General features: G+C 38.1%; 1 protein-coding gene across 1 annotated transcript; it reads right to left on the reverse strand.

Annotated features, from left to right (window-relative positions):
• Nucleotides 1–7,031: 7,031 nt before the first annotated feature.
• LOC141673832 (uncharacterized) lies at nt 7,032–7,508 on the reverse strand. Its single transcript, XM_074480565.1, has one exon. The coding sequence runs from the start codon at nt 7,506–7,508 to the stop codon at nt 7,032–7,034; it is 477 nt and encodes a 158-aa protein (XP_074336666.1).
• Between the last annotated feature and the right edge of the window lie 19,810 nt (nt 7,509–27,318).

The raw sequence follows: 27,318 nt of genomic DNA on the forward strand, positions 1-27,318 counted from the left end.
GATGGAAGTATGAGGTTGTGCATTGATTATCGCAAATTGAATAAGTTGACGATTAAGAATAAGTACCCTCTACCGTGAATCGATGACTTGTTTGATCATTTAAAAGGAGCTTTGTGCTTCCCCAAGATTGACTTAAGATCTGGGTATTATCAATTAAAGATTAAAGCGGAAGATATACCCAATACAGCGTTTCGAACAAGATATGGGCACTACGAGTTTTTGGTAATGGCGTTTGGTTTGACGAATGCGCCAGCCGCATTTATGGATCTTATGAACATGGTGTTCAAGCAATATTTGGATAAGTTAGTTATTGTGTTTATTGATAATATACCGATTTACTCCAAGACGGAAGAAGATCATAAAGAGCATTTGAGGATTTCTTTGGAAATTCGGAGAAAATAGAGGCTGTACGCTAAGTTTTCGAAGTGCGAATTTTGGCGAAAGGAAGTGCAATTTCTTGGTCATGTAGTTAATAAAGAAGGAATCAAAGTAGACCCAGCCAAGATAGAAGCTGTAATGAGTTGGGAAAGACCCAAGACTCCTACGGAAGTCAAAAGTTTTCAGGGATTAGCCGGATACTACAGAAGGTTTGTACAAGATTTCTCTAAGATTGTTGTCCCATTAACGAAGTTGACAAGGAAGAACGAGAAGTTTATATAGACGGAAAAATGTGAGGAAAGCTTTCAAGAGTTAAAGAAGAGACTGGTAACCGCCCCGGTGTTGGTGTTACCTGATGAAAAAGGAGAATTTGTGATATTCAGTGATGCTTCGTATAAAGGACTTGGATGTGTGTTAATGCAACACGGGAAGGTAATAGCATATGCATTAAGGCAACTCAAGTCGCACGAGCAAAAGTACCCTACGCATGATTTGGAATTGGCAGCAATTGTGTTTGCCCTTAAGATTTGGAGGCATTATTTATACGGGGAAAAGTGCGAGATTTATACAGACCATAAAAGTTTAAAGTATATCTTCACTCAAAAGGAATTGGATATGAGACAGAGAAGATGGTTAGAGTTGATCAAAGATTATGATTGTGCGATAAACTATCATCCTGGAAAGGCAAATGTGGTAGCAGACGCTCTAAGTCGCAAGGAAAGGTTGAATATGTTAACATCGTCGGAAGATTTGGTCAAGGATTTTGAAAAGATGCAGATAGAAGTGCAGACTCTAGACTTTGGAGGAGAAGCTATATATGCGATGTCATTTCAACCCGAAATTTTGGAAAAGATTCGATGCTGTCAAAAGCAAGTGATGAATCACAAAAAAGATAAGTTATCAGGAGAAGAAATTAAAGCTCAAAAGGATGGAAAAGGAATATACCGTGTTAACTCACGTATTTGGATACCTAATGTTGTGGAGCTAAAGCACGAGATTTTGCAAGAAGCGCATAACTCGAGATTTTTAATTCACCCTGGAAGTACGAAAATGTACCAGGATTTAAAAAAGAGTTATTGGTGGCCAAATATGAAAAAGGAAATTGCGGAATGGATAAGTAAGTGTTATACGTATCAACGGGTTAAAGCGGAACACCAGAGGCCAAGTGGATTACTTCAACCACTAGATATACCAGAATGGAAATAAGAACATATCGCGATGGATTTCGTGGTAGGATTACTTAAAACCAAGTCTAATCATGATGCGATTTGGGTGGTAACCGATCGATTGACGAAGTCAGCACATTTCTTGCCGATAAATGAAAGATTTTCGTTAGAAAAGTTGGTCAAATTGTATTTGGATGAGATTGTGATGCGTTACGGAGTCCTTGTATCTATCGTGTCTGATAGAGATCCAAGGTTTAACTCAAGATTTTGGAGACAATTCCATGATTATTTGGGAACTAAGCTGAAAATGAGTACGACATATCATCCGCAGACGGACGGACAAAGTGAAAGGACAATTCAGACAATTGAAGATATGTTGCGAACTTGCGCAATAGATTTTAAAGGAAATTGGGACGATCATTTGCCGTTAATTGAGTTTTCCTACAACAACAGTTATCATGCGAGTATTGGCATGCCGCCTTATGAAGTGTTGTATGGAAGAAAATGTAGGTCCCTTACGTATTGGGACGAGGTTGGCGAGCATAAATTAATTGGCCCAGAGCTAGTTCAACAAACGAAGGAAAAGGTTGAAATGATTAAGAAAAGGTTAGTTGTAGCTCAAGATCAACAAACGAAGTATGCAAATCGAGAACGAAAAGATGTGCAATTTGAATCTGGAGACAAAGTCATATTAAAGATATCTCCCTGGAAAGGTTTAACTCGATTCGGAAAGAAAGGGAAGTTGAGTCCTAGGTATATCGGACCATTCGAGGTACTGCGACGAGTTGGGAAGGTGGCATATGAATTAGCGCTACCTCCGCAAATGCAACATCTACACAATATATTCCATGTATCTCTTCTGAAGAAGTATAATGCTGATGTGAGCCATGTGATCGAATTGGAACCAGTAGAAATGCAACCGGATTTGTCTTATGTGGAACAACCAGTTCGAATCTTGGACCGTAAGGAGAGGACACTTAGAAATAAAGTTGTACCTCTAGTTAGAGTATTGTGGAGAAATCCACTAGTGGAAGAATCAACTTGGGAATTAGAGAGTGAAATGCAAGAAAAGTATCCCCATCTATTTGCTTAGATTAGATTCTGGGGACAGAATCCTTTTAAGGAGGGTAGATTGTAACGACTGAGAATTTGGCGACATAATTAAGTGAATAAAGTGTGATTTATATGCTGTAAATATGAATTATATGATTAAGTGTTGATTAATTTCCCTTATTGTATATTAGTATGTAGGAGCGTAATTAGAAGTGTTCCAATTTAAAGAGTCAGCTTAGGAGTTAGTTGTGTTGTTGGGCCGTCAAGTAGAACGGAACCCGTCCTAAAAAGGGATTAAGGTATTTAAAATGTGAATAATGTGATATTATGTGTAATGAAATGTTTGAGTAAAGTAATACGAGCTAGTGACGTGTTGGTCGATAACGATATTGTGAAGCGTAATTGAAATGCTAAGCGTCGGGCCGTCAGGCTGAACGTGACCCGGTACGCGTAGAAAGGAATAAAATTAAAAAAAGGCAAATTTTATGATCAGACATGAGTTGTGATGTGTTCGTATGTGTGCTTGCTTGTCTGTATGCATGATTACGTGATCTGTTGATATTTTTATGGACTTAAGGGAATTATTTGATTTAAATAAAGTTTATTCAACCTTCACGCATTTTTATAAAATTATCTGAGTAAGATAAAGGCATGAGATTTGTTCTGATATCTTCAAATAATACTAAAGAATTTTCTAAAAATGATGGACATATTTATTTGGTGATCGTTGCATTTTAAATTGATTTTTATGTGATAAAATGTTATTAGTAGCACAAACTTGTGAAAATCATATAAAATCAACCGTTCGCTCAAAAGTTTATTATGAGTAATGGTTGGAAAGCTAATTTCGAGATCTACGTCTTAAAATTGTCATTCGTAATAATTTTTGACTTTCCGAGAGGGATATATTCAATATTCAATTTCCATCTTATTTGAGTAAAAAGAAAGGATTAATCAAACAATGAGGGATTTACTAAATTACTAAATTAGCCTTGGCCCTAATACAAATATAAACTCACTCCTTCCCCCCCTTATTTCTCCTTTCTTCTCCGTGAGCATCTCCCCCTCTCCCTCACTTTCTTTCTTCCTCTCTCTCTCGAACACTCTCTTCCGGCTCTCTCCCCATCTCTCTTCTCTCTCTTGCATGCAACACCAAACACTCACCCAAATTTAAAGGTCTTACCATCCATAGCTTCTATTTTCGATATACTACTCAAACACCACTTGCATGTAAGTGTTTATGTAAGTGTTTATGGTTCCATCTCTATGGTTGTGTTCAAGGAAATACGATTTCTTGATATATGATCATAAGAGAAGATTCAAGAGATTTTGCGGTTTAAAACTCAAGAGGAGACCCGTTATGGGCACTCTTAAGTTCGACCACCACCGGCCATGATCCAAGGAGAGCCGGTGGAATTTTAAGAAAATAATGTGTTAATGTGATTTTTGGGTTTTATGAATTATATGTAGCCTTTGCATGTTTTGGTTTCTTGAAAAGTTCAAAAAAGGGTTTTGTACTTCTTTTGAAATTTAAGTGTGTGATTGATAAATGGAGTGCTATAATTGTTTTTAAAAGAATTTGGATTTGTGTAATTGCTTTGATGCTTAAGAAATCGAGTTTGAGGGTTGCATATTGGGGATTTTTGGTTCGGCTTTATACTAATAAAAAGGGAATTAGATTTGGTGACTTGATCTTAGTGTAAACTAAGCTTAATTAGTGTAAAATGTGATTGCATGTTGGTTTAAAAGAAGAACTAGTGAATGCATGCATGTTTAATTGGATAATTTGATTAAGGTTTGAGCCATTAAGTGATGCTTTGTTTTGTGATTCAAAAACTGTGATGAAAATGAGTTGAAAGACTAAGTTAAGGTTTAAAACAAATTAAAAAGGTTATATAAAACTTTGCTTGTCAAGATTGATCTTTGCATGTGTGTTTTCTTGAAAAGCCCGAATGGGTCTTATGGTTAAAAAGAGAATTAAGTGGATTTTTGTGAGTTTATATGCTAATTATCTTAATTACTAGTAAGAACTTGGTTGCATGACAATGATTGGATGATGCTTGTGTTTGAATTTTGATAATTAAAAGAAGGTGTTGATTTTCGATTCTTAACATGATTATGATTCGGTTTTTGGACTAAAAAGAATGCAGCTTAATTGCGTAAAAGACACTTGTAATTTGCATACCAAAAGAGGTTTATTGTGTTTGATTATGTGCGATTGAAATTGAGTACACTGGTTGTGTTTTAGGTTTATAGCCGAATGGTATATAAGTAGAAAAATGATTGATTTGGTTCCATTACCTTGCTAAGTGATTGCATGTGAAATTCTAGGAGATATGTGATTCATTTGTTTGATTGATTGTTATTGTGGTTCGAATTAAGGAATAAAAGAGAAAGGGAATTAAGTTGTTTGTTATTAAAGAACTATAAGTAACAGTTATGGTCGCAAAGATTTTGTTGTGAATAAATTATGGGTGTGATTTGAAGAATAGTTAAGGTTAAGCAAGTATGAGTCGATTGATGAGTATATAAAGATATAACAGCTATGAGAAAGGATTGTGTTATGTGCTATGTCCATATGTGTATAAGCTATACTCGTATATTTGAGTCAAGAGTATAAGCAAGCTATCATAATTGAGTGATCGTTCCGGGAACGAGAGTTGAGAAACTGATTAAGGTTTTGGTTTTTATTGTAGATTCGGAGCGTGAGGGCATTCAGGCTAGGAAAGGGAAAGGTATACTAGGTGGCAGTAGTTCAACCTTCAGGAAAGCGAATTCAGGAAAGTAACTCTAATTACTTGTGTAAATGGTTATAGAGAGAATATTGTTCATACCATGTAGAGTATTGAACTGTTAAAATAATGAACCCCTGTTATTGATTTGAGATACCCTGTCTTTGATCTTGTAAAACTGTTATTGATAAGGTTATTGATTCAACCCTTTGGTAACCTATCTTTTCTGTTCAAATTATTTGTTATGCTATGAACTGTTATAAACCCTATAATTACCTTTACGAATCCCTTGTAATGATGCCATATTCTTTGATCACCATATCCCCTATTGATCCTTGGAACAATCTGATTCTTTTAACTTAAGTACCTTGTTATCATTGATTCAAAACCCCTAGAATTTCATCTTGCTTATCCTTGATTCATTTCCTTAACTTTGATTTCTTGAAATTGAATCTAAGAATGAATTTCGACTTGAAAGAGTCCGAATGATTTCATATTCTTTGTAATGATAAAATGAATTTAGAAAACCTACATTTTCCAACTCAAGGTTTTCTAAACAAATTCCTGATGGATTGGATTGGACGTAAGATGCTAGTGGGACTAGTCCAGTTATTGTAAGAGGTTAGCGGGGCTAGTCTAGTTTAAGGCTGAAATTATGCCGATTGGTACCTTAAAGACCGGATGGAGGTCGGTATGGGATGATCACCCGTATTATAATGAAATGAAAGATAAAGTGATCCAATCAAGGGTTCTATATTGATTATTTAAAAAAGAATTGAAATTTCCTACTCGGCAATTGATTCTTTGAAAATGAAAATGGTTTATATTGCTTTGAAAAGAGTTGATTGTGATATTGTGAAGCTTATAACTCGTGAACCCTGATTGTTATTCTGTTGATCATATAATTGATTCCATATAATGAAAAGATTGTCGCTTTCTTTTTTTTGAAAGATCTGTTTTGATCCCTTAATGCTTTGTGATGAATTTCGGCTTTCACCCTGCTTTGAGCCTTGTTCCTTGAAAGCCCAAATTTTTCCTTCATAACCCTTTCTTAACCCGAAAGATTGAAATCTGCCACCTAGATCTGATAAAGTAGAATGCTCTGAGATTGGTAAAGTATATTCTGGATTCCATATTGTAGAACTGATTTATAGTTACTTGCTGAGTTTTATACTCATATATTTTGTTTTAATCTAACCATGGAAGTTAAGCAAGAAGATGGCCAGGCTTAGGCACACTGCTCGTAAGAGCATACCTGGTGGTTCCTATCATGTTGAGGGCTTCCGGTTGCCAGAGCAGGTAGTGGTGTTTTTGAGTGAGCAAGCGCTTAGCCAGAGAGTTATAAAGATACAATGGGTTATCTGTCGGTTCCAAGCCGGAATCGATTATGTTTATTTAATATTATTTTGGGGTTGTAAGTTATATTTTATAATTGGTAGTTGTAATCTTGTCTCATACTTTATCCTGTTTTATCCTGTTAGTAGTTAATCGAGGTTTATGCTTATTTAATTATTAGATTAAAGGTGTGTGGGTCCTCATTTCCTAACCCCGAGATTGAGGGCGTCATAGGCCGCCTCCCTTTCTTCTTCCAAGAGGTCTATGTTGGCTCGCAAACCGACCTCGTTACTTTCAATTTCAAAAACTTCTATTCGATAGGAGTCTAGGACCACTTCAATTGGTAGGAGGGCATCTGTCCCGTAGGCTAGTCTGAAAGGAGTTTCTCCTGTGGACGACCTTGGTGTCGTTCGAATGCCCACAAGACCCAAGGTAGCTCTTTGGTCCAAAGGCCTTTCGCTTCGCCCAATTGTTTCTTATTGCTGTCAAAAATAATCTTATTCGCAGCTTTAATGGCACGATTTCCTTTGGGGTGACCCACAGAGCTAAACTTCTGCTGAATTTCGAAGCGGTGTAAGAAGGTTCGAAACTTATTTATGATAAATTGAGTGCCATTATCAGACATACATACTATGGGAATTCCAGACCGTAGTATGACCTGCTCCAACATGAACTTCTTTGCCATCTCTTCGGTTATGGTGGCCAAAGGACGACCTTCCACCCACTTAATCATATAATCGATGGCAACTATGTAGTACTTCGCCTGTTTGGTACTCGTCGGCAAGATTCCCACAATATCTACCACCCACATGGCAAAGGGGATGGGGCTCGAGACTAAAGTCATCTCCTTTGAGGGTCGCTTCGGAAATGGGCTAAACAACTAACATTGCCTGAATTTCTTTGCGTATTGGTGTGCATCAGCCCTTAGGGTCGGCCCGTAAAAACCTTTTCGGAGAATCTTGAAGGCCAAAGCCGTTCGGCAAGGTGTTCTCCGCAGATGCCCTCATGGACCATCTTTAGAGCGAGTTTTTGCTCTTCCATATCCAGACATCGGAGAAGCGGGGATGAGGCCGACCTTCTATAAAGTCTTTCATTTATGATGGTGTAGTTGGTTGCTCTGTATCTGACTTTACGCGCCTCTTTTTTACCGAGGGGCAATGTTCCCTTTTCTAAGAAGGCCAAAATTGGCGTCATCCAAGTTATCACCTGATGAATTTTCATACACTGTTTTTTGTCGATCAAAGGGGTCGTCACTTTGATCAGATAAATAGACCCCACGAGATTTTTTGTCTCTGCCGATGCCAGACGGGATAGTGCATCGGCTCTACTATTGTTTTACCTGGCAATTTAGCTTAGTTCGAACGATAGGAAGGACAGTGATAGTTCCTTTACCTTGGCAGCGTAGGCCCGGGTTCTGGGATCTCTCTGCTCATATTCTCCCGAGAAGTGTTTCACTACCAACATGGAGTCACTGCAAAACCCTTAAATGTTTTACTTCAAGGTTCTTCACCAAGGTCATCCCAGCCAACAAGGTTTCGTATTCAGCTTCGTTGTTAGTGAGGGGGAAGGTGAACCAAATGGCCTGACATATCTCGAACTCATCGGATGACAAGATAAGGTCTGCCCCATATTTTGACCCTGCTACTAACCCGTCAACAAATAATTTCCATTTTCTTGGTTGTCCGATCAACGACTCTTCAGGCATCAGGTCCCTGTGCATTCTACCATAAAGTCGACTAATGCTTGTGCTCCAATGGACGTTCTCGGAACGTATTCCAAATTGTATTCTCCCAATTCAATTGACCAGGCGACCACTCTCCCTGAGGCTTCAGGTCTTGTCAAAATATTCTTAAGCGGCTGATCGGTCACAATTTGTACCGTTCTCCCTTGAAAGTAGTGTCGCAATTTTCGGGTAGCCATGACCAACCTATATGCGAATTTTTCAGCGTTGTGGTACCTAGTTTCAGGCATATGAGATACGTAAAAAATAGGGTGATGATTACCCTCATGCTCTTTTACCAACACTGCTCCCAAAGTAAGGTATGACACCACGAGATAGAGTTGCAGTGTTTCCTTTGGGTCCGACCTCATCAACAGAGGGGCCTTCATCAGATAATCCTTTACTTGCTCAAAAGCTGCTTGGCATTTAGGCCCCCATTCAAAAGCTTTTGAACCCTTCAGCACGGCGAAAAAGGGTAGTGCTTTTTCGGCCGACCTCGATATAAAGCGCCGAAATGCTGCCAGCCGGCCGGTTAGCTTCTGATTTGTCTCTGATGCACTTTGGGGGTTCTATATCTATTACCGCCTTTATCTTTTCTGGGTTGGTTTTTATGCCTCATTCACTTACCATATACCCCAGAAATTTTCCACTGGCCACTCCGAACGTACACTTGATTGGATTGATCTTCATATTGTTGCTCCTTAAGGTTTCAAAGAACTCTTAGAGGTCTTCAGCATGATCTCAAAAGAGCGACTTGACAATCATGTCGTCTACATAACACTCCATGTTCCATCTGATCTGCTCTTTGAAGAATTTGTTAACCATGTGCTGAAAGGTTGCCCCCGCATTTTTTAGGCCGAAGGGCATTTTGATGTAGGCATAAGTTCCCTTCAGTGTGATGAAGGTTGTTTTCCGGATGTCTGTCGTATTCATGGCTATCTGATGGTATCCTAAAAAAGTATCGAGGAAGCTGAGAACTTGATAGCCGGCCGTAGCATCTATTAGTTGGTCGATTCTCGGCAAGGGGTAGTGATCCTTTAGACAAGCTTTATCGAGGTCGGTATAATCCACACATATCCTCCATTTATTATTTGCTTTCTTGACCACCACTATGTTGGCAAGCCAATCTGGATACTCAATCTCTTCAATAAACTTAGCTTTTAACAGCTTCTCAGCCTCAGCTTCGATAACTTTCTGTCACTCCGCGGCAAAGGCTCTTTTTCTCTGTCTGACGGGCTTGGCCTCAGGCTTCACATTAAGATAATGTTTAGCTGTCTTCAAATCTTGCCCTGGAATGTCTTCGGGACCCTATGTAAAGACGTCATGATACTGTCTTACTACGGCAATAACCTTCTCTTTCAGGTCGGGTTCCATATTTTTCCCTATACGGACCATCTTTCCCGAATATCCTGTATACAGTTCGACCTCTTCAACTTCAGTTGCAGGATCATCGATTAGGCAGGGTAAGTCAGCCATAAATTTCTCCAATTCGATGTTAAGCAGCTGGTTGGTCCCACTCGGTTCGGCTTCCGAACGCTTTCTTTTCCCATTCGAGTCATTTCCCTCATACTCCTTATCTTTATTGAGATCCCCAAGCATGATAATCCTTGTCATTTTCTTATCACCCCTCATCTCTCCAACCCTTTTTTCCGTGGGGAACTTCAAATTCAGATGAGGTATGGATTCTACATCTTGGAAGGCCGACAAGAAGGGTCATCCGAGGAGTGCATTATACTGGCTTTCAACCCTCACCACATAGAATTTGACCTATTTTTCAGCAGTGTAGGGCATTTTACCAATAAGAATAGGTAAAGTGATCATACCTTCACAAGGGATGTGGTGCCCTCCTGAAGCTTTGAGAGGTGCCTCCCGACATGGCTCCATTTGCTGCCCCGCTAAGTTCATCTTAGTATATGTCTGATGGAACAGGATGTTGGCCGAGCTCCCTCCATCGACCATAACTTTCCATATCTTATTCTTTTCGATTGTGGGGTTGATTACCAAGGGATCCTCCTGAGGGCATATGACGTCCTCATAATCCTCTTCGATAAAGAATAGGGGCATCACCTGTCTGGCGGGGCTGAATTGATACATGTTATAAACTTGGCGGGCATACCTCTTCCTAGCATTCTTGATGTCAAGACCAAGGGCACTGCCTCCCGATATGGTCTTCACTTCTCCCCGGTACCATTCTTCGGTCCTCATATTTCTCGTGTCAGTCTTTTCCAACTTGTCCCCTAGGTCCCTTACAAACTCATTCAGCTCTCCTGCTTTGATCATTTTCTCTATTAATTTCTTCAAGTGGAAATATTCGTCGGTGTTATATCCCTTATCCTGGTTGTAATAACCCCAATTTTTGAGAAATTTTGAAACCCTTATGAATAGTGTTTTTGCTGAATGAGAAAACTGTTCATGCCACGCTATGTAGGGGTTCTGTTATTGATCTTATGGGATATTATTAGTACTCTATGTGGTATATAAGTGTATGTAAAGATCGTCAGAATCCAATTCTGAACACTTGGATTTTTCCCGGAAATCCACTAGATACGGAAAGAATTGAGAAAAAGGTAACAGGATAAAAGGATTTAAATTAAAGGATTATAGGAGAGGATCATAAAAGGAATATAATATATTGAGAAAGGTTGAGGGAACCTAAGTAATAAGATACCGGGTATGATCCCTCAAACGATAAACGAAAACGAAAGTTAAGCGAACCGTATAACAGATCAGCGGTCATTAGGCAAACGATTAGGAAGTTAATCAAAGGGATTAGTGGGAATGATGTCATCCAACCAATAGAAAGAGGACAAGGAAGTGAGGATGACATCATGAGGATGACATAAGCATGACATGGGAAGGAAGGAGGTGTGGTGGCTTTGTAACCACACAAATCCAAGGGCAAGAAGGTAATTGACTAAAGCAAGCACAAAAACCAATCAACCAAGCCAAGTAAAATCATTTTCATCAAAAATCAAAAGCAACCAAGGCTTTGTTCTTCATTGCTCACGGCTTTTCACTATTCAAAAGGCAAGAGAAATTCAAAATCCAAGATCCAAGCTTCCTAAATTGGTAAGATAATTCCCTAATCATCTTCATGCTTAGTTAGGACTATATCATGAGTTTAAGCCATTAATTCCTTCTCAATCTTCTTCATTTAATCAAAGAAGAAGACTATGAATAGTGTTTTCAAGTTTTTTTAACTTGAAGTTTTCTTGTTTTCTTGAAGATCCAAGCATTCTTAAGACTTCTCAAAGCTTCTTAAGGCTTCCTAGCTCCTCCCACCTCTCCAAGGAAGGTATAAACTACAAACCCTAGCTTTAGTTTTGAGTAATTAGGATTGAATGTGTTTGATATAGCATATGTGAAGCATGATGCTTGATTGGTTGAAGTTTGGTTGAGTTTGTAGAGATTAGTTGGTTTTGTTGCATTGTTGGAGTTGTAAATCTTGGTAATTAGTTAAAGAACCTAAGTAAAGCTTTTAGTTCATGTGAGGAATAAGTATAAATGGTTAATGTGGATTTGTTGGGGCTATTATGATGTGGTTTGGAGGGATATTGGTTGTATGATTGATTTGGGGTTGATTTGTGGTTGGTATTGAATGGTTTAAAATTTGGGAAATCGCGTAAACATAGCCGTCGTAACGTCCGATTTTCTTTGGACTGTTTTTGTGCATAGCATTAGGACCCGAGAACCCCCTGCTAGATTATGACCACTGCCATGTTTAGATAGCTCATGTTACGAGCTTCGTTTTGATATGTAGTTCGTTCGATTCCGATGAACGGTTTAGGAGAAACGGCCGTTTTAAGTAACGACGTTTCGCGAACGAACCCTTACCCCTCGCCTTACTTTGAAACATAGGTTAAAGACCAAAAAGGGTTAATTAATGTATGAAACATTTATGGTAAGTGTGTTAGGCAGTTGGTAAGACACTCGCGAATGAATCGCTTTAAAACTCGTAAAGGTTAAATTATTAAAAATGGTGGAGCCGAGGGTACCCGAGTGACTTAAGCAAATCAGTGAGCGCAAAACAAGCGTTAGAGTCTAAGTTAGTTAAAGTATAGATTTACAAGTGATTTTGGTTTAATTCCAACTTACTTGTTGTTTATAGGTTATCAGACTCGTCCCGAGCCTTTCTCACCCCCAAGTCGCTCAGGCAAGTTTTCTACCCGTTATAACTGTTGTTGTGATGAATATATGTATTTGCATTATCTTGCGATAGATGCATGTTGGTTAATTAGCAAATGATGCAATATATTGAAGCATGCTGCTATGATATATATATATGCATGCCTGTTTCGCATTCTTTCCATATATATATCTGTTGGTTCAGTTGATAATACCTATGCTAGAGGATAGCGGTAATTTGCATATACCCTTAGTACAGGGACCCAAAGGTGAAAACATTTTCTAAAACCGGGAGTCGAGGATCCCGAGTAGATTTTGTATATATGGATATATATATATATATATATATACTTATATATATATATATGGTCATAGTTTTCAAAACTATTAATCGAATAAGGTTTATTCGATAACTTTAACTTTATTTTATTATTGAATATTATTTCGAATATTATTCGAAGGCGTATGACTCCTTTATATTAAATGAATATTATTTTGAGTATTCATTCGAGGACTTATGACTCCTTTTATTTTATTAATGAATATCATTTTGAATATTCATTCGGGGACTTATGACTCCTTTTATTTATTTATCTGAATATTATTTGAATATTCATTTGAGGATCTATGACTCCGATTATTTGCTGAGGTATATTCTTTATTTTATTAAAGAATAAGGTGTCGATAATCAAACTTATTTTTGATTATTCAAATAAAGATAATACTTTCATATAAGTATATCTTTGATTATTTAATACTCGTTTCAAGTATAAGTTTTAATACTTCTACTTCAATTATTTTTATAAAGATAATTCTTTGTGGGAATATTATTTAAATAATAATATTCAGACATTTTCTAAATATACTGGGGACTGATTTACTTCATTAAATCAGTTTTACTCCAAACACTCTTTAAAGTGTTTTCGAGTCTTCAAAATGATTTTTAAAAGTTAGAGCGGATCCCAAAACTCATTTTTATATTTAAGATCTTCCTTTTTAAGGGGATTTAAATACTCGCTCAAAACCTGGGGAATCCGGCTCTGTGGTGTATTTTATATTCGCAACAAGGTTGCTGTCTTGGTAAAAGAGTTTTTGATTACTTACCCAATATTCGGGAAGTAAAATTCTTGGAACAAGTTAATCCATTAACAGGCATCGCCTGGGAAATATCGGTGAGTTTTCCTTTCCAACTAGATACGACTTCTTGGTGAAGCCGTATCAACAAGTTTCCACTTGGGGAAAGGGGGAACGAGCTTTACGTTTCAGAGTCATGGATTTCATCTGAACTAGGAGTGGCGTAAGTGGTCGAGTAGCGCCGGCCCAGCCTTATTATATTGGTCCAAATGGCCTGGAAGTTCCGCTAAGGCGGTCCATTCCTTAGGAGTTCAGTGTTCGGTTGACAAGTAAATCCGACAGGTTCTCCTCTACATGTAGAAAATGGTGGGGTTGTACTACTACGACTGATCATCGTAAGTGGTCTTCCTAGCGCGGTAAACTCCCGTAATGAGTTCATCATCCATTTGGATAATTCTGCAACACTACCCGTAGCATTTCGATTGAAAGGCTACTAATGGGTGGTTGCCGAAGCATTGACAGGGTCAAACATTTTTACTGGTGTATCCATTGAATGAAGTATCTCGTAACTTCATCTCTTTTCAAAATATTTCAAAGATCAAATATTTTCAAGTTTTATTTGTGGTCTCATCTATGGGATGACCTCGTGAATCTTATTATACTTCGAACAGTAGTAGTTCAAGTAGATTTCTAAATATGGTATAAGTATAGTGAAGTAATTGGTAACTTCATCTTCTTTTAAAACTTATATCCAGTAAGTAATTACCTTACTCACGATAAAGATTCTAGTAAGTATCCATTTAGATACTTATATTATTGTTATCACTATGTATTATCTTGCGAGCTGTAAGGCTCACTCTTGCTTTATTTCTTCATCACACAACAATAGTTAGGAAAGATGGCCAGACTCCAGCAGACCCAGCGCAAGCGCGTGGGAAGCGTCCCGCGTCTTCCCGATGATGTTGTGGCTGCTATAGCTACAGAGGTAGATCTATTGGTAGATCAGGCATTCTACTTTTGAGAATCAATTATGTATAATTATAACTTGTGGCAGATAATGGCAATTAACTGTAAATTTATCAAGTAATCGTTTTGGGTTGTAATAACTTTTAAATTGTGGATTCAAAGACTTGTACTTATTTGAATTTCATCTCTGAGACTATAACGGGTTCTGGTGTGTGTTAGTGTGGGGTCACAGCTTAAGGTTATTATTATTAATTAAGTGAAGTGATATTGTGGAAAGAAAGACCGTGACGACCCCGATCCCCGACCCCGGATCTGGGGGTGTTACAGAAATGGTATCAGAGCTAAGCGTTATAAACCTCAGAGATGATGGGACGTTAAGATAATAAGTTAACTAAGATAATAAGAACTCTTGCCAAGTTCATAGTCGGACTACCTAACGTAGTACTGACAGTTAAAACCCTTATGGGAACCCTTATAAATATCGTGATAGGAGCGTAGTTCGTTATCGTATATGGTAGCGGGACTCTGAACCCTGAGGTTGAGGAGCAACATCGCGATGATATTTTATTACTAATTGGAGATCGGATTGTGGATCCGATAGAGTGTCCTAATGCAGGACCGGATGATGTTGATATTGAGGATTTAGCGGTTGAGGATGTTGTCCTAGAAGGGATAGTTGTTGAGGAGGATCCCATGGAGGATCCTGACAGGATTGGATAAAGGACCACTGATGAATTGATGACCATGGTTTGGTCGACTACCAGAGGTAGGATTGGCCGGTCACTACCGGAGGTTCGTTCAAGTTGTAAAGATAGTAGCCCCTTTAACGCGGCTTACTCATAAGACTGAGAAGTTCGAATAGGCAGAGAAATGCGAGAGCAGCTTTTAAGAACTGAAGCAAAGGTTGGTGACAGCCCCTATGTTGGCGTTGCCGGAGGGAAAAAGGAGATTTTGTGATTTGTAAGTGACGCTTCGCATAAGGAATTAGGGTGCTTCTTATATAGCATAGCAAGATAATCGCGTCTGCGTCAAGACAATTAAGGGAATTTAAAATTCGATATCCCCACCCATGAGCTTGGGCTCGTGGCAATAGTTTTGCCCTAAAGATTGGAGGCACTACTTGTATGGAGAGAAGTGCGAGATTTACCTAAGCCATAAGTACTCTAGTACATTTTCCCATAGAGAGAGCTCAACATACGCCCGAGGAGGCGGTTAGAGCTAATCAAGAATAATGATTGGGAGATTCTTTATCATTCGGGGAAAGCCAATATGGTGGCTGATGCCCTTAGTAAAAAGGAGAGACTCAAGATGATAATGTCTTTTGGAGAGTTTATAAGAGATTTTGGAAATAGTAGTGAAGGTAACCGGAGCCGGTACCGAAAAGCTGTTTGAGATTGCAATAGAGACCGAATTATTGGAAAAGAGCATACGGTGCCAGAGAAAGGTGATGAATGAAGGCAGAAAGCCAAAAAAAATAAATATGAGATTAATACCGAGAAAGATGATAAGGGAATAATGAAGTACTCCTATAGAATTTGAGTTCCGAAAGTTCAAGAGCGTAAGGATGAGAACTTAGATGAGAGCCATAGTTTGAGGAATAAGATTTAGAGCAAACCCTGAACGTGATAGTCAGGGAGGTCGCCATCAAGATAGAAGGAACCCATGACATGATGGAGTGGAAAATGAGGATTTTAAATTAAAAGATGACCCCAATTATGGGGAGTAGGATGAAACATTTCATACTAAGGAAATAGAAAGTCGAGTAAGGAAAGGAGACCCGAGACGGTACTCCTATACGGCAATTCATGGACCTGTCTAGACAGAACTTAGACTATTATCCCCAACCACCACCTTGAGGAAACAATGCGGTAGGAAATTCTTTCATGACCTTTAAGTCGCTAAGCTCTCAGAGTTCCCAGGGAACAGGTTGACCTAGTCGAGGCAAGAGCCTGGCTAAAGGAAATAGAGGAATCATTTGAGATTCTGAATGATTGACGAACCACAAAAGACTGTTTTTGTCACTTACCCTCCTAAGAAAGAGACCATCCGCTGGTGAAAGACCAAGAAAGGCACGGAGCCAGAGGTTAGAATAAACTGATTTAAGTTCAGTCAATTGTTTTCGGGAAAGTAATTCCCAAGGTTATGGAGATAGTGTAAAAGCTTTAGAGCCATAACAAAGGCAGACGAGTATGATGAATTATGAATCTAAGATGTAAAAGTTGTCAAGATTCGTTCTGTAGACACGAATCCAGAATGACGGGATGTTTGAAATCAATGCTTATATTGTGTTGGTTCATGAAATAATGATAAGAGAAAGGAATATAACGGCAATAGAGTTTGAGGAATGATAAGGGAGTTGGGTATGAGGAAACCCTAAAGACTCGTAGCAATAGAAATAGAAAAGTATATGATCGTCAGGATGAGGGTGATTCACCATGAGTTAAAGTTGACGGTTGAAGGCATAAGAGATGCATATATTTTATCCCCTTTAAGTTGGGAGGATTCGAGGAAACATTGAGATAGTTCGAAGGATAAACAATGAGACGCGGATAGACTGAGGAGACAAGGAAGTAAGAAACTAGGAAAATTGGATGAAGGAAGTGACCTTCAAGAATGTGAAGTGTAAGACCGGTGGCATGATACCCAGAAAGGGAGACGCCAGGTATGAAAGATATCCCAACATTGAGGTGACTGTTGAGATAAACAACAAAAGTAAATAAGGAATTATTAAGAAGAAGTTCACATTGAACACGACCAATATCTTCCAGAACATCCTTGTTATCGTTACCAAATTAGGCAAGAAAAGCGGATAACCGTTGTTATCTTTTGGAGGCCATATGGATTGACCTCAATTTGAATAAGGATGCTATTATGAAGTTAGGTATAGACTATCGAGGTGGAAATGATTGAACAAGATACCCTTATCAGGGATATATGACTTTATTTATCCATGGAAGGATGCTTGTACCTTTTTAGAGGTGGAATTAAGGATAGAACATCGGTAACTTAAAACGAATCCTAGGGGAATGCATAAAGGTTGGCATTTCACCCTTAATAGGGATAGTATGAGTTTTGACAGTATGAATTGGAAAGGATTAAGGTAACAATAACCTTTAAGAATTAGTGGAGAAATTTTTCAGATGTATATAGACAATGGTTCTAGTAATAGTGAATGGTATTTTGATATGCCCTGTATCTAGGGAATACAGGAGGAACGATTGAAGGATAACCTTAGAGGTTTTACAAGGAGAAAGGTAATATTCAAAATTCTCAAGAATAAAAATGTTGATAAAGGAAATATGACATAATTATAATGATGCCAAGTGGGGCACGTGTTAAACCACGAGAAAGTATGGATCGAACCAGTAAAGGTCGAAATTGTTCAGGGCAATTAGGACCTAAGATAAAAGATGTTCTAAGTATGATTGAGAGTCAGTCGTGACAGTGATTAACCTCTAAAGATTGAGGCAATAACTTATGGAAAAATGGTGATATTTTTTTCCCATCTGATTTTAAGGAAAACATCTTCACTCAAGCAGTGATCGGAAATAAGGTAGAAAATTTATTTGGAGGTGGTTAAAATGACATTGACTGTAAGGAAATTTTACTATCAGGAAAGGCCAAAGAGGTGGCCGACACTTTAAGGGTAAGTGGATAATTATAGGCGTGTGTGCCAAAAGAATACAGTGATGATGGTTAAAACTGTGAAGGTTGTATTATGGTTTGGAAGATTGACATTCCTTCTGATGACTGTGCAATACCCAACCGTAATAGTAGTTGGTAAAGGTTTAATTCGTGTAATCGCCATGATCGGGCTATCTATCTTAGAAGGTCCTATCTTGAGAATAATCCAGGACCATGTTTCAAAAAGGACTAGATGAACCCTTGAGTTAATTCTTCTATTTAGGGCGTATGATTAAGAATGGTATTAACCTGCTATCGTTGCTTTGATTGAAACTCTTCTGCACTTTTATCTGCTTCATGTCATGAAAGTACGTCAGAGTTTGGAGTGTTCTTCATGAATTGTGATTGGTGGTTATGTTAACTCCTTAGGAGAATTTGATACGACATGTATGGACTCCGTATGGTTAGCTATTAAGACTTCATGGAAAATGAATGACTACAGTAGGTTAGTAGTGGACCATAGTAATGCAGCAATGATTCTGCGAGTGGTGAGCTGATTACAACCGTGAGAGTTGTATTGGAATGGATGTTGAGGTTGAGTACCACTAATCGGGTCGTGGTAATGTATAAGTTATCATTGATAGACTAATTAAGTAGAGTATCTACCAATTAAATATTTATTCCTTCTTATGAAAAGAGAGTCGTATTACTATATGAGGAAGGTTGCGGTGCAAGCATAGAATTCTAGTAACGATGATGTCTAGAATGAGATCCCAGATTCAATTTTCGATGTCGAGGGAGTTTCAAAGGTGATTGTGTATAAGCTCGAGGAAGAGCATGGGTCCATAGAATGATGGACGGAATGGCAAAAATATTTAGGCATGTGAAATACGATGCTATAACACTTGATGTTGATATAAATATATATATTTCGTTCTCCTATGACAGACCTCTATAGTTCAGAGGTAGGTTCCAAGCCAGATATTTGGTGACAGTATATATTTTTTTTCATATATACAATTCTCTTCAATTTGTTCTTTTCTCTTCTTTTCATTTCATATAAGCTGAGAAGAACAACCCTTCCAGAAGGGGAGGTATTGCCGAATGACTATCTATCTGTGTGATAGAAGCCGAGTAGGATACCAGCTATTGTTTAATTGCTTGTCAAGTACTAAAGGCTGGCCACCTTCTGTACTAACTATGCGATATAACAAGTGTTCATGATCATAGTGATCTCTCAACAAATTCCTTTACTTCTATATGATTAATCAAACTTTGGAAAATAGAAACAACTGAAAAAGGAGTAATAAAGTGGTGGTAGTATGCGGAATGGAAACACATTCGTGATACTAAGGTTGACGTGGTTATTAAAAGGTTATAGAGCGCTAACAAGCAAAAGTATAACCAGTATAATATTAGGAACGGAAGGTAGTAGCGATTACGAGCTGGAAAAGAATAGGTATTAAGAAGCAAAAGCTCTAATGCTAAAAGCTATAATAAGAGTCTGTGCAATAGACTTGAAAGAATTTGGAATGATCACTTAACACGGATTGAGTTATCTTACGACAATAGATCATATGTCATTATCGAGATGTCGCCTTATGAGATCCTTGAGGGAAGACAATATCGATCTCCCTTATGTTAGGATGAAGTTGTAGAGCGCAAGATGCTCGGACCCGCAGTAGTCCAAAAGACCAAGGATATGATAGATCTAATCAGAGGACGGCTGGTAGTAACCCAAGATGGACATACGAGGTGTGCTGATTTGACTCGAAAGGATAAAGGGTATGAAATAGGGGACCTAGTAATGTTATAGGTATCCCTTGGAAAGGATTGATGAGGTTCGGAAAGAAAGGAAAGCTAAGTCTACAATTTGTTGGACCCTTGGATATATTAAGACGTTTGGGAAGTTAGCATATGAGCTAGCCCTAACCCAGAACATGTAGCGAGTCATAACGCGTTTCACGTATCAATGTTAAGGAAGTGTAATTCAGATGCCAGATAAATAGAGGCATATGAGCGCATAGATATGGGACCCGACGTAACCTATATGGAGCAAACAGGAAGGGTTATAGAGTGAAAAGGAACAAGTGCTTAGGAGAAGGATTATCAAACTAGGCAGAGTTTGGTGGTAGAACCACAATGTGGAAAAATTGACTCGAGAGTTAGAAAGTGTAATGCTAAGAAAGTATCCCCATTTGTTTTCTATCTGATTCCGGGACGGAATCCTTTTAAGGAGGGGAGACTGTAATAACCCCAATTTTTGAGAAATTTTGAAACCTTTATGAATAGTGTTTTTGCTGAATGAGAAAACTGTTCATGCCACGCTATGTAGGGGTTCTGTTATTGATCTTATGGGATATTATTAGTACTCTATGTGGTATATAAGTGTATGTAAAGATCGTCAGAATCCAATTCTGAACACTTGGATTTTTCCCGGAAATCCACTAGATACGGAAAGAATTGAGAAAAAGGTAACAGGATAAAAGGATTTAAATTAAAGGATTATAGGAGAGGATCATAAAAGGAATATAATATATTGAGAAAGGTTGAGGGAACCTAAGTAATAAGATACCGGGTATGATCCCTCAAACGATAAACGAAAACGAAAGTTAAGCGAACCGTATAACAGATCAACGGTCATTAGGCAAACGATTAGGAAGTTAATCAAAGGGATTAGTGGGAATGATGTCATCCAACCAATAGAAAGAGGACAAGGAAGTGAGGATGACATCATGAGGATGACATAAGCATGACATGGGAAGGAAGGATGTGTGGTGGCTTTGTAACCACACAAATCCAAGGGCAAGAAGGTAATTGACTAAAGCAAGCACAAAAACCAATCAACCAAGCCAAGTAAAATCATTTTCATCAAAAATCAAAAGCAACCAAGGCTTTGTTCTTCATTGCTCACGGCTTTTCACTATTCAAAAGGCAAGAGAAATTCAAAATCCAAGATCCAAGCTTCCTAAATTGGTAAGATAATTCCCTAATCATCTTCATGCTTAGTTAGGACTATATCATGAGTTTAAGCCATTAATTCCTTCTCAATCTTCTTCATTTAATCAAAGAAGAAGACTATGAATAGTGTTTTCAAGTTTTTTTAACTTGAAGTTTTCTTGTTTTCTTGAAGATCCAAGCATTCTTAAGACTTCTCAAAGCTTCTTAAGGCTTCCTAGCTCCTCCCACCTCTCCAAGGAAGGTATAAACTACAAACCCTAGCTTTAGTTTTGAGTAATTAGGATTGAATGTGTTTGATATAGCATATGTGAAGCATGATGCTTGATTGGTTGAAGTTTGGTTGAGTTTGTAGAGATTAGTTGGTTTTGTTGCATTGTTGGAGTTGTAAATCTTGGTAATTAGTTAAAGAACCTAAGTAAAGCTTTTAGTTCATGTGAGGAATAAGTATAAATGGTTAATGTGGATTTGTTGGGGCTGTTATGATGTGGTTTGGAGGGATATTGGTTGTATGATTGATTTGGGGTTGATTTGTGGTTGGTATTGAATGGTTTAAAATTTGGGAAATCGCGTAAACATAGCCGTCGTAACGTCCGATTTTCTTTGGACTGTTTTTGTGCATAGCATTAGGACCCGAGAACCCCCTGCTAGATTATGACCACTGCCATGTTTAGATAGCTCATGTTACGAGCTTCGTTTTGATATGTAGTTCGTTCGATTCCGATGAACGGTTTAGGAGAAACGACCGTTTTAAGTAACGACGTTTCGCGAACGAACCCTTACCCCTCGCCTTACTTTGAAACATAGGTTAAAGACCAAAAAGGGTTAATTAATGTATGAAACATTTATGGTAAGTGTGTTAGGCAGTTGGTAAGACACTCACGAAGGAATCGTTTTAAAACTCGTAAAGGTTAAATTATTAAAAATGGTGGAGCCGAGGGTACCCGAGTGACTTAAGCAAATCAGTGAGCGCAAAACAAGCGTTAGAGTCTAAGTTAGTTAAAGTATAGATTTACAAGTGATTTTGGTTTAATTCCAACTTACTTGTTGTTTATAGGTTATCAGACTCGTCCCGAGCCTTTCTCACCCCCAAGTCGCTCAGGCAAGTTTTCTACCCGTTATAACTGTTGTTGTGATGAATATATGTATTTGCATTATCTTGCGATAGATGCATGTTGGTTAATTAGAAAATGATGCAATATATTGAAGCATGCTGCTATGATATATATATGCATGCCTGTTTCGCATTCTTTCCATATATATATCTGTTGGTTCAGTTGATAATACCTATGCTAGAGGATAGCGGTAATTTGCATATACCCTTAGTACAGGGACCCAAAGGTGAAAACATTTTCTAAAACCGGGAGTCGAGGATCCCGAGTAGATTTTGTATATATGGATATATATATATATACTTATATATATATATATATATGGTCATAGTTTTCAAAACTATTAATCGAATAAGGTTTATTCGATAACTTTAACTTTATTTTATTATTGAATATTATTTCGAATATTATTCGAAGGCGTATGACTCCTTTATATTAAATGAATATTATTTTGAGTATTCATTCGAGGACTTATGACTCCTTTTATTTTATTAATGAATATCATTTTGAATATTCATTCGGGGACTTATGACTCCTTTTATTTATTTATCTGAATATTATTTGAATATTCATTTGAGGATCTATGACTCCGATTATTTGCTGAGGTATGTTCTTTATTTTATTAAAGAATAAGGTGTCGATAATCAAACTTATTTTTGATTATTCAAATAAAGATAATACTTTCATATAAGTATATCTTTGATTATTTAATACTCGTTTCAAGTATAAGTTTTAATACTTCTACTTCAATTATTTTTATAAAGATAATTCTTTGTGGGAATATTATTTAAATAATAATATTCAGACATTTTCTAAATATACTGGGGACTGATTTACTTCATTAAATCAGTTTTACTCCAAACACTCTTTAAAGTGTTTTCGAGTCTTCAAAATGATTTTTAAAAGTTAGAGCGGATCCCAAAACTCATTTTTATATTTAAGATCTTCCTTTTTAAGGGGATTTAAATACTCGCTCAAAACCTGGGGAATCCGGCTCTGTGGTGTATTTTATATTCGCAACAAGGTTGCTGTCTTGGTAAAAGAGTTTTTGATTACTTACCCAATATTCGGGAAGTAAAATTCTTGGAACAAGTTAATCCATTAACAGGCATCGCCTGGGAAATATCGGTGAGTTTTCCTTTCCAACTAGATACGACTTCTTGGTGAAGCCGTATCAACAAGTTTCCACTTGGGGAAAGGGGGAACGAGCTTTACGTTTCAGAGTCATGGATTTCATCTGAACTAGGAGTGGCGTAAGTGGTCGAGTAGCGCCGGCCCAGCCTTATTATATTGGTCCAAATGGCCTGGAAGTTCCGCTAAGGCGGTCCATTCCTTAGGAGTTCAGTGTTCGGTTGACAAGTAAATCCGACAGGTTCTCCTCTACATGTAGAAAATGGTGGGGTTGTACTACTACGACTGATCATCGTAAGTGGTCTTCCTGGCGCGGTAAACTCCCGTAATGAGTTCATCATCCATTTGGATAATTCTGTAACACTACCCGTAGCATTTCGATTGAAAGGCTACTAATGGGTGGTTGCCGAAGCATTGACAGGGTCAAACATTTTTACTGGTGTATCCATTGAATGAAGTATCTCGTAACTTCATCTCTTTTCAAAATATTTCAAAGATCAAATATTTTCAAGTTTTATTTGTGGTCTCATCTATGGGATGACCTCGTGAATCTTATTATACTTCGAACAGTAGTAGTTCAAGTAGATTTCTAAATATGGTATAAGTATAGTGAAGTAATTGGTAACTTCATCTTCTTTTAAAACTTATATCCAGTAAGTAATTACCTTACTCACGATAAAGATTCTAGTAAGTATCCATTTAGATACTTATATTATTGTTATCACTATGTATTATCTTGCGAGCTGTAAGGCTCACTCTTGCTTTATTTCTTCATCACACAACAACAGTTAGGAAAGATGGCCAGACTCCAGCAGACCCAGCGCAAGCGCGTGGGAAGCGTCCCGCGTCTTCCCGATGATGTTGTGGCTGCTATAGCTACAGAGGTAGATCTATTGGTAGATCAGGCATTCTACTTTTGAGAATCAATTATGTATAATTATAACTTGTGGCAGATAATGGCAATTAACTGTAAATTTATCAAGTAATCGTTTTGGGTTGTAATAACTTTTAAATTGTGGATTCAAAGACTTGTACTTATTTGAATTTCATCTCTGAGACTATAACGGGTTGTGGTGTGTGTTAGTGTGGGGTCACAGCTTAAGGTTATTATTATTAATTAAGTGAAGTGATATTGTGGAAAGAAAGACCGTGATGACCCGGATCCCCGACCCCGGATCTGGGGGTGTTACACTGGTGATACTCGCAATACTTGTCCGCGTTCTTCTTATGATAGGCCATTTTCATTTTGGCAGGGCGGACGAAGAATGGATTGCCTTTAATATCATAGAAAATCTTGGAGATCGGCGCGTTAAGAGGTGTAAACACAGTCGAATCTCTATCTCTTCGCCTTTCTATGCCCCTGTCGATTTGCTTTTTACCATCATTCCTACAATCATCCATTCGATCATTGTTGGACCCTCCGGAATATTCATAGCGACCGGACTTCCTATTTCGATCCTCTCTTCGGGGTTCTCTATATCCCTCCAGAATCTTCATATTCCTTCGGATATTCTCAGCTCTCATATATATATCATTAAGGGACTTGGGGGGGGGGTAATCGTAGAGTGAAGATATGAGCTTCTTACCTTTGGTCAGATCCAATTCACTAGTTAAGTACCCCATAGCCTTTATTTTGTTCAAATTTGTGACCATGCCCTCTTCCTCTTTGAACCTGGATATGTAGTCACTCAAAGATTCGTTCTCCCTTTGTCGAGAGTGGATAAGGGTGTAAGTATCCTTTTCTCTTCGGCACAGATGTGATTACTGCCTTATGAATTTTCCCTTCAATTATTTATAGGACTGAATTGATTATGGCCGAAGTGACTTGTACCACATTGAAACCACTCCCTTTAAGTATGTGTTGAACATCTTACACAATTTCGTCTGGCTGTGACCCATGCTTGTCATCAACAACTCATATTTGTCACAATGGTCTTCGGGATCCCCCTTACATTGAACTCGGTCATCTTTGGGAACTATTTCTACTCACCTGGGAGAGGGCGATATGCCTCTATCTCTTCGATCACCACCGGTTCATGATTGAATTTCTTGTCCCCAAACATGGCCTTTTCAAGCCTAGACATCCTGGTGCCAGACACATCATCCTCATCCTCCTCCTAGTCAGAGTCCAAAGTCAGAGTAACCTTCATTCTCCTCCTCTTGTGGTGTGAGTTAGAGTCCGTAGACTCATCTTCCTTAACATGGATGCATTTCTCTTTACGGGAACTTTTTACCCCTTCGGTTCCTTCAACCGACGCCCTAAGTGCCTTCTCTTCCAGTTCCAATCCCTCCCTTCGCAGTTTGATGGCCTTGAGCTTTAGCACATCGGCTTCCCTTTTCTTAGCCCTTGCCTGCTTGGTCTCATCGTTCTCTTTGGATTTTCCGTTCTCCTTGACCGTCTTCTCGGCCCTTAGGTTCCTTCAAGCGACGACCTAAGTGCCTTCTCTTCCAGTTCTAACTCCTCCCTTCGCAGTTTGATGGCCTTGAGCTTCAACGCGCCGGCTTCCCTTTTCTTAGCCCTTGCATGCTCGGCCTCATCGTTCTCTTTGTATTTTCCCTTCTCCTTGACTCGGCCCTTAGCTTTCTCAACAACGCTTGCTCCTCAGGGGTTGGTATTATGTCAGCTTCCTCCTCAAATATGGCAGCATATGATTAGTTATTATTTCATTAATGATATGGGCCTCATGTGCATATATACGATTTCTACCAATAACATCACGCCATGTGTCATTTTGGGACACTTTTTGGAACCGTTTTTGGGTACCTAGCACTACTCGAAAAAAATTACATTAATAAGAATTGTGAATTTTATTTCTATTTAGCATGTATATACTTAAATGAATATAATTTTAAGTAATTTTTTTAAATATATAACAATATTAACACTTAAAATATAAAATAAGGTATAAACTATTCGGTTAAACACCTTTCTTGAGCATGTGATAATCCAAGTGCTAAAGTTTTATTTCGAGTTAAATTTTCGCTTACCTCTAAATATTTTTTAACAATGAAATACAATCTAATTATTTATAGAGTTATACTCAAGAAAAATCACTATGTTTTAAGAAAGAATTAGATTTTGTATCCCCTAAAAATAAGCTATGAGTTTTAATGGTTGCGCTTGAGTTTCGTGCCTTGAATTTGCCCTCACAAGATGCCTACGTGCCATGGTGTATATCGAGGATCAAGCCAAAATGTAGTTCTTGGTGCTGCCTGCCCCGGGGCTATGGAGGAAAGGGCGCACCAAGGACGTAGTGACTTTGATGTCCTTCGAGAACTGAGTCTAAAATGTCATTCCAGGTAATGGCCTCGTGGCTTGTAGGATGCCTTCTCGGCTTTGTGACGTGTGGAGCGCTTGTCCAAAGCGTTCTCCTGAATTTGAGGGGGTAAGACCCTTTACATAAATGTTGAGAGTCTAGGAATTATGGTAGAATTGGGTGACTTGGTGGACAAGTCTCCACCTCTGATTAAACTTTGGAGTCCTAGAAAGCAGGAATTAGTTTCTTTCTGAATTTAGGTTATTTGGAGGCTACTTCTTATCGAAGTAGTTACTTATTTAAACATATTTCATCGGGCTATTTATTTAGCCCCTTTATAAATTATTAAATAATTAGGCTTTCGGGCCTCATTAATCGGACTTAAATCTTTTGACCATGCCAGGTTTAATAAATACAACATTAATTATGTCAATAGGGTTATTTTAACCCATATCTCTTTCCCCTAACTTCCAAGAAACCTACTTGAGGTTTCATTGAAGTTAAGTTATTTAATGACTTTCATGGGTATTGTTTTTTAGCGTTAAGTGTGGAGCGACCTACACATTTACAACGATTTGCCTAATTCGAGGCTTCAAGATATTTTCTAGAATTTGAATAATTTTCCATACTCATTTTCTTAACTATTTCTATTTTTAAGAATTTTCTGGTATTTTCTCTTAATTTTCG

Source organism: Apium graveolens, chromosome 7 (assembly GCF_009905375.1).
Source record: "Apium graveolens cultivar Ventura chromosome 7, ASM990537v1, whole genome shotgun sequence".
NCBI classification, from domain to species: Eukaryota; Viridiplantae; Streptophyta; class Magnoliopsida; order Apiales; family Apiaceae; genus Apium; species Apium graveolens.